This window comes from Poecile atricapillus, chromosome Z (assembly GCF_030490865.1).
Source record: "Poecile atricapillus isolate bPoeAtr1 chromosome Z, bPoeAtr1.hap1, whole genome shotgun sequence".
NCBI classification, from domain to species: Eukaryota; Metazoa; Chordata; class Aves; order Passeriformes; family Paridae; genus Poecile; species Poecile atricapillus.
In genome coordinates this window covers 49,479,127-49,492,154 of record NC_081289.1, presented here as the reverse complement: position 1 = coordinate 49,492,154, position 13,028 = coordinate 49,479,127, and the positions used below count along the sequence as shown (strand labels likewise).

The window sequence follows — 13,028 nt, the reverse complement described above, 5'->3', positions numbered from 1 at the left end:
CAAAACACTTTGCCAAAAAGGGGAGGACTGAATTTTGCACTGAAATAAGGCCCAGAAGTTTGCAGGAAGGGGTGATGGAGCAGCAGGTTTCATCAGACTGCCCATGAGACATGTCCTTTCTGCTCCTCAAGTGAGACGTATGGGGGAAAAAAGCCAGCTTCTGGAGAATGGGGCACAGAGAAGATAAACAGAACCCTGAAGTTTGGTACCTGCAAGTCCCATTTACCAAACATAACTCAGTGTGCTCTGCTTACACTTGGATTGAAAACACCAAATTGTGGTTTCTTATATTTTGGGGATTTTGTTTTTAATTAAAGTAAATGAGAAATATATGCATTTCCATAAAAGAAATATTGCCTCTTAAAATTTTGCACACGGGGAAATTCAGTATTGTTGGCATAGTAATTGTTTGCCATGATTTCATTATGTGCCTCACATGTATATATATAATATGCTCCATCATTTCATTATTCTTTGTGGTAGGCTGAATAAAGGATAGAGTAAAATAAGTCTATAGAAAGTAACTATTTTAATCATGTCCTGTAATACTAACTGATCAGGAATCAGATTTTCTTTAATAATAGTTGGGTTTTATAGGTATTTTTGTGTCTACGTTTTTAGGAAAACACAGGTAAAATTTTTCACAGGGTTCAAAAGCATATGAAATAATTTAACATGGAAATAGCAGAACTTTTCCACTGGTCTATGCAGCCAAGTACATCACAGAATTGTTAAAATGAAGTATTCTCTCCTGAAGGCTTTAGCAGTCAAAAAAAATGACTGCTTGAATGACTTAAAAGAAAAAAAAATTGGCTTGTTGAGATTCAGGCATTTGAAGTACCTAGGTCTGGTGCCAGGTGATTTTTAGGACGAGGACAAAGCCATGCTGTTGAGTGACAGCTTACAATAAAAAGCAAATACTGTATTGCATATTTTGGCAATAACAAAGCAAAATGATCCTCTAGAAAATAGATTATTCTGTTCATTGATCCCAGGGTCAACTAAAGTGCAATTATTCTGTAACAATATTGTTTGAGATATGAGAGCAGTGTTATTTTCACTGTACTTGTTGTATTAAGTCTGGTGTTTAGTGGGGTTACAGTCCTGAGAGCTCTTAGAGTTGCTACAATAGCTATAATTGATGACATCAGCAGCAATACTTTGCTTTTTTGTTTCATCTTTGTAAATAAACACAGGGTCTTTGCATGTGATTTTCTACTCACAATTGAAACAAGTAAACAGAAGGAAATTGACATGGCAGGGCAAGAGGTTTGAGGCTTTGAAGGTGAGGGACTTTTTTGGTGGTGTATTTGGGAGATGAGTGGGAAGGTTTGGAGTGGTTATTTTCAAGTCTTTTTTTTTTTTTTTTTTTTTTTTTCCTTTGGGAAGTGTAATGACAGTTGTAATTGTCAAATTAGCTTTTGTCCTGCCCATCCTAAATGCCTTGTCCTTCTTTCCAGTATTGGTGACTTCTTGATGACATGAGATAATCCAGTTCTATCAAGGAAGTTGTTCCAGACCTTATGGGATCATTCAGTTAAAGCCATAGAATCTGATCAGTGTAACAGATAAAGAAAACAGCCACTTTTATGTGTGTCAAGGTGAAAGTCAATTTACATAATCAAGCAGAGATCCTTGACCACAGATACAAAGAGTGTACAGAAATTTTCTCAGTCCATAATCATTTCTTATTTTGATATTTTTTGCTGTCAGACACTTTTAATTTCTTCCAATTTTTACTCCCTACATTTTGTTCCCCTTTCCACCTTCTTTCAATTCTGAATTTGTAGTCTATGCAGGCAACAGAAGAATGTTAGCACAGGAAACTGTGAGAGGTTGATAGGAATTTGGCGAGTTCCTTTCTCTAGTCCCTTCTTTAGATAAAAAGAGTTAATGGGAAGAGTTTATGGATAATTTTTCCCCTCTGCCTGGAAACCTCTAAATAGGAGTCTAGTGCAAAGATAAACTGATTATATTAACAGGCTTCAAGCTTATCTCCCTTTGTGGCTGGATTTGCAGTGCACCAGAGTGCAATCTCAGCTGCTGCTGCTGTTGATGGCCACCACTGCTGGTCACAAACTGACCTGAGGGCCAGATGCATCCATCAGGCATCCATGGGATTGATGGTTGCTATTTAAGAGCTTTGCAAATGCAGATGTAATCACAAGAGCTTTCCAGGCATGCTTAATAAGTTGTTAGGTGTTTGCATTCTGTCTGTTTTTACCCTCATGCATAAAAGCAAGTCAGAGAGCTGGAAGTGTTGATGCCTATGACAGTTTTTTTCATTCTCTTCCAGCTGTAAACACCACCCCCAGCAGCTGGAGCCTGGACAGTGGGAAGGAAGCCAGAAACACATCAGAAAGTGGAAAGCTTATATCTCCTCCTGTACCACCAAGACCTGCACAGACTGGTGAGTTAATGGACATCTCAGGTAAAGCCCCAGTACTTGAGAGCTTAGATTATTTCCACTCTGATGTTTAACTTCTTGGGCAGGTTAACTTATTATTTGATTTCTTACATGAAAGAATGTAGAACTGCCTCTGTGGGTATTTTCATCTCATTAATGTTATCTGCACTTTCCAATACTCTGCCCCTTCACTAATGAATGAGCAGTTTCAGACAGTTCATGCTGGTACAAGGAAGTACGATGAAATTTAGTCTTTTGATTTTATGATAATTGGAGGTTAGCAAGCAGAAATGATCATTAACCACAAAGAATTTTACTGGCCAGAAAATGCACAGCAATCACAGTACTGTTACAAAACCATTTTGACTTTCAAAATTTCCATTTAAAGGAAAGGCTCCTCAAGTGATACTATAAATACAGTTGTTCTCAAGGGAGTGAGTAAACTTCTTGTGTATTGTACTTATGCCTCTGAGTTTGTCCAGGCATGTTTTTAGTATATTTAGAGGTAAATGTTTGATGTAAGTGTATTATGTATTTTCGGTTTTCCTTATTTGACTTACAAATACATAATATATTTCTTAGGAACAAAAATAGAAAACTTGTTATACTGACCCCTTTTTAACTTGTTATCATTTGGTAGATTATAAATCAATTTACAGTGATGTAAAATTTGTCAGAAAAAGCAGATGCAGAAATTTTTTGATGCAGAATTTTTTTATACTTGTTTGTACTGCAAGATAATCCAGAAAACAAAGCAAAATAAACAAAATCTCTAAAACTATTTACAGCCATCAGCCAAGGGAACTAGAGATAATGTTTATGTATTGAATGATCTATCCACTTAAGAAGACTTCTTAGTGAAAATTGTAATGCCACAAGTGCACTGAAATCTTTCTGACTTTACAGCATCACCAGCAAGACACATAGCCTCCATTTCCCCTTCTCCTGCTGGAAGATCACCAATGAAGGTACTGTCTCACTGCAGTGAATTGTCTTTGTGGGACAGATCTTGTGTGTTGTGGGGTAGATGGTATATGTTTAATGTACATTATTTGGGACTATATTAGGGTCTCTTTTTCCTATACCTATACCAAACCCAGTATTCTGTCTCCAACAGTGGAAGAAGGGGAGGTGCCAGAAAAACCTGTTGTGCAACCCATTCATTTTACTTTTCCAGCATTCAGAGCTGTTAGAAAGTCCATTAGAGACTATTCCCTGCTTCAATCATTTTCATACCCATTTTTCTCTTCAGGATGATCCAGGGAGGTTGTAAGAAGTTGCAAGTAGTTTGACACCTGCCAGTAGGAAACATTAAGCATAGGCTGTGAATAAGCACTGGTTCTTCTCTGGCAGTTAAACATCCAAAGTAATTTGAGATCCAAGCTAAACTGAGCAGGTTTCATTTCTATTTCAAGATATTTGCATGTGTTGGTACCCACATATTGGTACCTGCTTTTTTTTTTGGGGAAACTTGACTGGGAAATCTGTGTTTTCCGTAGCATTGGAGTATACAAACATGCTGCATGCCTGCTTATTGCAGGCAAACCCTGGTGCTGGCAGAGTGCATGACATTGGTCTTGGGGATAGCCTCTGCTGCCCCATTGAAGCAGAGGTGATTTTGCAGGTGGAAATATGAGTCAACAACACGGAAGGAGAGCAAATATAAAGGAGCATGACTGGTGCTTCAGGCACTCAGATGCAAGGACAGAGGGAAGCAACCTGTCAAAGTAACCCCTCAGCAAACCAATGCCTAACTAATACTGCAGAAATACACATTGTCTTAGGAGGAAAACAGCACCCCAAAGTATTTCCTTTCTCCTTGAGGTCCCTAATTACAAGTCCACACTCATTGTCCTGTTTGCCTTCCCATAAGCCTGTAACATTTCTACTTGTGTCTGCACAGTGGTCCAAATTCCTAACAAAGCAGTTCTGCTGGCCATCAGAGCACTCCATAGTCCTGTTACTGTTCTGCTGAAGTGAGCACTAATCCTGTTTTTCCCTAATTGCTTACTAGGAAGCTCTTTAGAACATTAGGATCTTGTCCAAAGATGAGTGACCCTTCCTTTTAATCCTGAATGGACACAGTACTGATGATTCTTAGGGATGTTTGAAGCTCATCCTAACATTTTTCTTCTGTAGATTTGGACAGAATTTAAGCATTTTACAAAGTCTAAATTGCTGCTTGGAAGAGGAATGCTGGCCCAAAATACTTCTGAGAACTGCTGGATCTCACTTTGAGCATCCATGAATTTCCAGACTGTTTTGGTGTCTAAACTGTTACTAAGTACTGGTAAAAGTAATCTACGTTGTTTTATCAGAACCAAGTGATTCCTCATGCAGGCTTTACATATTTGTCATTGTTCTGAATGACAAAAGCAAAGGTCCTAAATCTTGTATATGGTCACTTAATCCAAGTGTCCAGTGTTCTTGGAACTGGAGCCAAATACATTATTTATTTGTAAACCTTGACCACCCTGGGTGTTTGTGGGAGTAGGAGTGCAGTTGCAGCCTCCTCACATACAGAGGAATGGAACATGAAACAAGTAATTAAACAGTCTCTTGAGAAAGTCTGAAATGTCTTCACCTGGTGTTGAGCTTTAAATAAAACTCGCTTTGCTTTTCCACAGCCATATACACGGCTCAGATTTTAGCCTCTCATGTAACAGTGTGCTACCAGAGAAAACCATCCTAGTACAAAACCCACTGATGTAAATGAAGATTTTTGTTTTTTCTCCATTGATTTCAGTGCTCTGTGGATCCAGTCCTAGATGGATAACAAAAATTATCTCAACAGCATAAAGTCAGTGCAGCCAGTTCTGTACATCCCTGCCCTTCTCCTCCTCCTCCACACCCATCCTTTGTTGCATGGCTCTCACTCTCACCTCAAGCTGAGAAACTGAGCATCAACCAGTCTAACAAGAATGGGAATGAGAAATCTGTCTTTATTTTGATTTCTCTATCCCTTTTTTAGCCTGAGGCTTGAGGCCAATAAGTTGGGATTGTTGCAGATGACTCCAGTCATAATTGGATATGTTGCAAAAAATTTTTAACTTGGAAAGTGTGGGCTAACCTTTTAAAATTTTCAGCTGAAGTTGCTTCACTGGAATAGAACTGCTCAATGGTTTTAGGTAGGCCTTCATTGTCCATGCCTTTATTTGTCATCAGCACTGCTGTTGCTGCTTGGGCCCTCAGCTCCTGGTCCCTCACCATCCCTCACTGACCTGTGAGGCTACTGGTGTAGCCTTTGGCCACCTGTGCCCTCCATATGGCCCTTGTCCCTGAGGCACACGTGGTGTGTTGTGTTAATATGTCTTAAGGAGCACCTGGGAGATTGGGGAGAGGAAGGGTGGTGATGCTTTCATCTCCTGCCATTCGGCTGCTGCCTCAAGTGGGAGCAAGAACAGCAGAGAAGGGGGCTGGCAGCCAGCAGCAGCTCTTACCTTGATACCTGCTTTGTGCTACCCTTCCGGCACCGGCTTTATGGTACACTCAGAAACGATGCCATGATGTAAATGCACTTTTCACTGCACGGCAGTGCACTAAAAAATGTGAGTAAAAGGTTTGAAAACTGAATTTGGGATATGAGAGGCTGCAGTAGCAGCAATTGCTGGGCTTTGGCGTTAGGGGGCAGGACGCCCCCAGGTATGCTCTTCACGCAGTGATGCAATCTAATTCCAGCTGGGAAAACTAAGGGTGAATTCTTAAAACTTCCAGATTTTTCCAGGGTATTATGATAGCAAGAAAACATTTTAAAATAGTTTTATTTCTACTTATATGAATTACTGGCATGACCACTATCTAAGGAGTACCCAGGCACTATGAAATGAGTTTTTTATCAGTTTCTTACCAGGTCTTGATTAAACAGGGACACAACCATTTCTCTTTATCAAAGGTCAGAGTTACATGAAAACATATCTATATATGTTTTCAGTCTGAGCACAGAAACACTCTCCCTCCTATATGCCAGTTAAATTCTTCTGCCCTTTCTTTTGAGCAGGGGTCTGTGCAATCATTCACACCATCTCCAGTGGAGTATCATTCCTCGGGGCTCATATCCAACTCCCCAGCGCTGTCAGGGAGTTACAGCAGCGGCATCTCTTCGCTCAGCCGATGTAGCACATCAGAAACATCAGGCTTTGAAAGCCAAGGCAGTGAACCAGCAGTGACTGTCCCAAGCTACAGCATTTCTGAGGAGCCTGTGAGAAAAGAAAGCAAAACCCCGCCACCTTACAGCGTGTATGAGCGGACTTTGAAGCGCCCCGTTCCTCTACCTCACAGCCTCTCCATCCCACCCGCCGCAGACCCCCCGGCACTGCCACCCAAGCCACAGCTTGTTCGGCCAAACAACCTGGAAAACAGCAGCAGGAGGACTGAGCAGGTTCCCCGGCCCAGGCCTCTGCCCCGCAAAGTCTCTCAGCTATGAGAAGCCACTTTTATATTTAATTGCAACACATTCTTTACTGTTTAAGAAATAATATTTTTTAAAAATGGTAAAACTCATTTAGTTAGGCACTTTAATATTTTGTCCACCTTTTCTTTTGAGTAATTTTGAAATGCTTATTAATATTATGTTGCACATTTTAAATGAAATTACTAATTTAGGTTACCAGATATTATAGGAAGCATGAATGAGAGGATTTTTTTTTTTTTAATTTTGTGGTGGTGAATACTGATAAATGTTTTTATTTATAAAATCTAAAACCGTACAACTCTCATCTGAGTTAGCTGAATGCTTCTTACAAAATGCAGAATATACTGACTGGATCTTTACTACTAGAGATAAATGCACGCTTTCTAACAAAGTAGTCTGTAGACTAGGATGTTTCTGCAAGTAGGCTGAAAGTTGTTTCTCTTATCTGATGAACAGGTTGGTAATTTCAAATGTATGTGGCAAAACTGAGATATAATGCAAGTTATCTAGCAGAGGACTGTTGTAAGAATGTGGTTTGGAATTTTTGAAACACACACTTGGCTTATTTTTTTTAAGATGGAAAAATACCTGTATTTCATTCAGCATACAGCACCATTCTGGTGAGTCACGATAAGGTTTTGTGCCATTAGTATACGTACCTGACACATCTTTTTCTTTTTGAGGTGCAATTTACTTTTATTCTTCCAGTTAATGTATTTTTTTGTTGTTGTTTTAGTTTCAGATTTTTTATGAATGCTCTCTGCTGTTCTTGGAAGCTCACCCTAAAATACAATCTGTATATTAAACAGGTACAAATGAATTGTTCATTTAACTTGTGTACAAGAGTCAATACTGACTAGTATCAAGGCAATTCACTAAATGAGCCAATTTTTAAAAATAAAAATGGCTGGTTTACAATCCACTCATTTCAAAAGCTAATTGTGATGGTCATTAATAATTTTCTAAAAGTCTGGTAAAAATTCTGAACAATTCCTTGGATGTGTATGTGCCATTGGAGCCAGGCTTTTGATTTGCTTTTTAGCTTGAGTTCATCACCATCATCTTTATTGTTGAGAATGGTGTTTGGCCTTAGGTTGTATTTTAGTGACTGGCATCTGAAGAGCTCTGGAAAGCTAATGCCAAGACATAGGAATGTGGAGGGGAAGGAAAAAAAAGCACCTTCTGTATGTTTTGTATCCTCTTTCTTTTATTGACTGTTTAAATGTGCTTGGGAACAGATGTGTGAACTGCATTTTAAATCATATTGTTAAAAATATTCTCCCTCTTTTGTTGGGAAGCTCATGTTGATCTTAGCTGTGTTTGATTTGTTGATAGTTTAACTGGAAGAAAGTGACCACTTTTTTATATTCTCTCAATTAAACCTTCAGCAGTTACAAGCTGTTGACAGTAGTTATAGAAGTTTTCTATAATAAATGTTCAAGTATTTTTGTACATAATTGGTAAATTTTAATAAGGAGTGTACCATTATGTGAAAAAGAAGCAAACAGTTGTGTATGCAGTAAGATTGTTATAATTATGCCAAATACTTTATGTATGGAAAAAAGAATATTTGTAAATATGTGCTTTTAACAATAATTCTGCCATATTGACTTTACAATTTTGAATGTCAGAAAAAAAATAATATATGTTAAAATATTTATGTTTTAGTGAAAGTATTCATAACTTGAAAAGGAACATATGAATTTTAGCTTTGTATCTTGCTGATTTCAAAATCTGAAATTCCTTGAACTAGCTCTTGCTTTCTACTATAACATTTTTATGTCTGTAACCACATCATAAAACCTGTAGAAGGCTACATATTTATGCTGATATAAAAAGTAATGCCTGAAATTTAAATAAGGTGTCACAAGTAAGATAACAAAGCTGCTCTGATTTTTTTTTCCACCCATGTAATTTAATAGATTTTGTTGACTAGTGCTTGAGCACAGTACAGTATGGATCAGTGTTATTTGCTCCTGAAGCCTTTTTTTTTTTTAATTTCTGGCAGTAAGCAGAGTTGATGACTTTATCATTTGCGTGCATTACTGGTCAGCTTTGCAGCAAAACATTTCACAAAGTCTCTGTTTACCTAGAAACTCGTATTGGTTGCTGCATAATGTTAGTATGAAATAAAAGAACTTGATTAATCTTTACAGTACAACTTGTTTTCTACAGAACGAGAGATTCTAATTCAGTTACCCACAGAATGGAACTTCTGACTCCTTGTCTTGCTAAATACTTTTTTTTTTCTGTTAAAAATCTCCTGATTGAGTTTTCTCCCTATTTGGACCCATAATTGCTTTGTGAGACAAGGTGGGGAGAATATTGATATGCTCTTCTGAACAAGTGAAGAACGCAAAATTTACTAGAGAGTTCACTGTAAATTAACCTGCATGAGCATTCTGTTGTTATAACCAGGACATCAGAAATACTCTGAATGACAGAAAATGGTGTAAAATTGACAAAGTACTCTTAAGCCGAGTTGACACATTTTCTGCTTAGCCAGTTTTGACAAATTGATTCTGTAGATCAGTTTTTCAACCTGATTACCTATAAAAAATGTAGTATGAAATTTTGTTAAGTATGTTGCAATACCCAGTGCTTGAAAACCTAATGTAAATAAAGGTCTTGTTTGAATTTTATATAGTAGTCATAAATACAATTTTACCACTTTCTGGATGGTGGTGAGTAATTCAGAAGCTCATACAGGAAGACCAATGGGAAGAAGTTGCTCTTTCTTCTCAATAGCTTGAATGTCAGCCAATGTGTGTGTAAGAGGTGGCATAATCTTGTATTCAAATACCATATTTGAGATGCTGGTATCTCTGGGATGCCAGAGAAACATCCTCAAACTTGGCTGGCTGGCTTCAAACTGATGCAGTTCAGACTGGTTCTCAGGATGGCACAATAGCTCAGTAATGTGAGTGAACTCAGTTATGATGTCCCAGGTCAGATGCTGTGTCCTGAAAGCAGCACAAAGCTGAAGTTACCCCTCTTAGTAGAGGTTTCAGGGCAGTGCAGTTATGGCCCTGCTCACATGGAACAGGGTATAGCTATGTGAAAATCTTCTCTATGAAAGTGGCACCTTGCCCTCCTGCCTGACCATTCTTCCTCTTCACTCATTGTCACTGCAAAAAGAACAGTGATGGAGCAAAAACATACCAATAGGCAGGAGTCTGTGCCTGAGGTATAAATGATGAAAAGCATCTTGTTTTGAATGTAACTGTGGTCAGTGAGGAATGTGGCAGCATTGGCTCAGTAAACCCAGGTGCTGACAGATTCAGATCTTTGCTGCAGAACTCTGCTGCTTGCTGGAATTTCTGGTGATTGAGGCAGAGCCCTGATATATGCTGGCCAAAGGGCAAAGTCCCATCTGGGACATCTGGGATATTGTGGAAGGATGGTCACCACTGGATCCTTTGAGATTCTGACCTTGAACTAGATTCTGTGGAAGAAAGCCCTTTTCATATTAATTTAATTTGTCTTTACCTTCTCATTGACATTTTAATTCAGCTTTTGATGTATACTTCTTAGAAGAAATTAGGTTGGCTAGCGTTAACAAAAAAAACCCATTGGGGATTAAGCAGTTAAACTATTCAAACCTCAGGAATAGGAAAGGTTTAGACCTGCATACCTCATGCAGACTCATCCTATGATGACCGTTATTTTAAATAATAATAAAATAAAGCTGCTGAAGAAATTTTAAAAATTAAATATTTTTTTTAAAAAAATTATTGTTCAGCAAGGAACTTGGAGTGTCTGTTTTGACAGGCTGAAGGTTGTCAGACTTCAGTGGGGATGCAGCCTAGGACATGAGCCTTCCAGACACAGCTACACAAGCTTGCCTAGGTTAGAACTTGTGTTAAGGATGAAGTTCAGAACTCCTCTTGAACTGACTGATATTCAGCCCAGGAAGACTGTGTTAGAAGGGAAAAGAAGGTCAACAATTTAAAAAAAAAAAAAAAAGAGGGGTGCAAATAAAACTTAGGCTAAAACCTTGATGGCCTGACAATTAATCCAAGTGTGTTTTGACTCAGCCAGGAGACATGGTGGGAGAAACTGAAAAATTACCTGAAACTGAAGCATCAATTGTATTTCTTTAGTCTATTTTGTAGCATGATGTTATATCAGCTTGTTGTTCTATTAGGAACGGCTGGGAAGAAACGACACAGACTCTCTAGGAGTTAATCAGGAGAATTTCTCTCAGTTTATTGCTTTGGGTCTTTTTGTAGACCGATATGTGGAAAGTACAGAAAGGAAACTCTTATTGGTTAGCAAACTACTACATCACCATCATTGGTCAGTGGGGCACACCACCCCCTGACCGTCTCCTGCAAAGAAAACAAGGAACAGACAAACAGCACCTGCAAGGCTGTTTTCTGTCTCTGAGGATTGCTTTAAATCCTCCTTATGAATTTCCCAGGCCACCTTTTCAGGCAAGACTGAGAAGCTATGCGGCCTGCAACTTCTACAGCTCTCTGTTTCAGAGTTAGCATCCATACCAGCTTAACTATTGGCTGAGCTGAAGGGAAGCTGGAAGTCCTGACAAAATAGAGGGTGTTTTTATTTTACAATGGCCTTGGAGTGGGTGTTTTTCTCTCTTCCTATGGCTAACCAGAAGATAGAGAAGACTGACTGTCATGAATTGCAAAGGCAAAAAGTTTCTAAATAGCAAAGCCCTACAAAATATTCAAACATTTCCCTTCTTAACAGTTATTTTCTTAACCCGTGGTGCAAAACTGATGCAGTGCATTTTGCAATTAACATCTCAGTATTTTAGGGAGCAAATCAATGTCAAAATTTCATAATAAACAGCTTTTCTGATAGCTCATAAGCTACTGAAATTTTGGTTAAATATTTAAGTGGTTTACATCATTGATTTGCTATTGGAACTACATCCACTTGCGTATTGCAATTTATTTTACTTCTGGAAAATTCTACAGAGGAACTCTCTGCATTACAGTCTTGCTTATTTGTGAGAGACTGCTATCGCTGCTGGTTTTTGTTGACCTCGCTGACTTCCCTTGAAGTGTTTCCACTTGCTTTTCAAAAGAAAGACCATCAGCAAGGAGCTACTTCTGCCTTTCCTGTAGGGAATATTTCAAAAGCACTGCCTGAAGGGGATAGAGCACAGCAACTGTTCCCAGGGGGGACTATAAGCAAGGGCTTTGGGAACAAAAGCTGAGGGCAACATTTACCCAGCTACTCCCATAGAAGTTTGCGTTCACAGATAGAGCAATAGCTCAAGGACAGGGACTAAACTAATTTACAAAAATCAGAAGGTGGGATGTAGGTAATGTCCGACTGGCTTTGCTAAAGGGTGAGGCTCAGTCCCAGCATGTCCTATAAATGGGAATCCTTTGCCTTGTTTCCTGATCTTTTCATAGAGAAAGTCATGACAGGTAGACACACAGGTGGGGGGTGTAAGTTTTATTTTAGGGTTGCTTAGCATGGATAGTGGCAGGGAAGAAATGCTGAATCTACACTTTAAGCCTAAATTGATTTGAGGGATCATTCCTGTGGGTCTTTGGGCCATGTTACATTCAAGGGATGTAACTTGTGCAGTGATTTGCCCTTATACTCTGAATGTGCCCTAGAGAGCCAGCTGTCTATCTGAACTCCCATGCTAGTCTCTTTTTGCCATGTATTGTGAAAGGATGGCTTGCTGCAGGTGTGCTGGAGCAGAGTCTGATGCAGCCTGATCTCTGTGCTTCTTTTTGATATGTTCTGTTCACCTTTGTAAGTACAGTGCTGTGGTAAATCCAAGGATGTGATACAACACCCAGTAAAATTAATCTGAAGATTCATATTAAGGTTTTAGAAATGGCATGTGTCCAAGAGGAGTTGGGTGAAGGCAGCCAGTACCTAATGTGAATTTGGTCCCATCTGAAGAAAATAAAACTTTCTAACAAGAGCACAAAACATTTTACAAGGAACAAAACATATCAGTAAACTCAACTTTTTTTTTCAGCTAGTGTATTAGGAGTCAAAGCAACAAAGTATTCCTGTGCTGCGCTCTTCTCAGGCCATTAAGTTCAGCAAAGGAAGATTGTGCACACTGGACAGAGGCTTTTTATGTTGCCAAGGAGAGTTTTCCTGCTTCTACAGTTCTCCCTCCAAGTTCTGTCTGAGAACTACAGCACATCTTGTCAATCCCCCTGAAGCTATAATTCAGTGGACTTTTTATAGCTGTAAAACCTGAGCTGCATG

The 13,028-nt window shown here is 38.9% G+C and overlaps 1 protein-coding gene across 1 annotated transcript in view; it reads left to right on the top strand.

The window, feature by feature from the left end:
• Positions 1-7,380, top strand: part of LOC131573650 (dedicator of cytokinesis protein 4-like) — a 225,456-nt gene extending 218,076 nt beyond the window's left edge. The window contains exons 51-53 of the mRNA XM_058827803.1: positions 2,297-2,410; positions 3,314-3,375; positions 6,405-7,380. Coding sequence (XP_058683786.1) covers positions 2,297-2,410; positions 3,314-3,375; positions 6,405-6,830 — 602 coding nt within the window. The 3' untranslated portion in view covers positions 6,831-7,380. The remainder of the gene's footprint in view (positions 1-2,296; positions 2,411-3,313; positions 3,376-6,404) is intronic.
• The last annotated feature ends 5,648 nt before the right edge of the window (positions 7,381-13,028 follow it).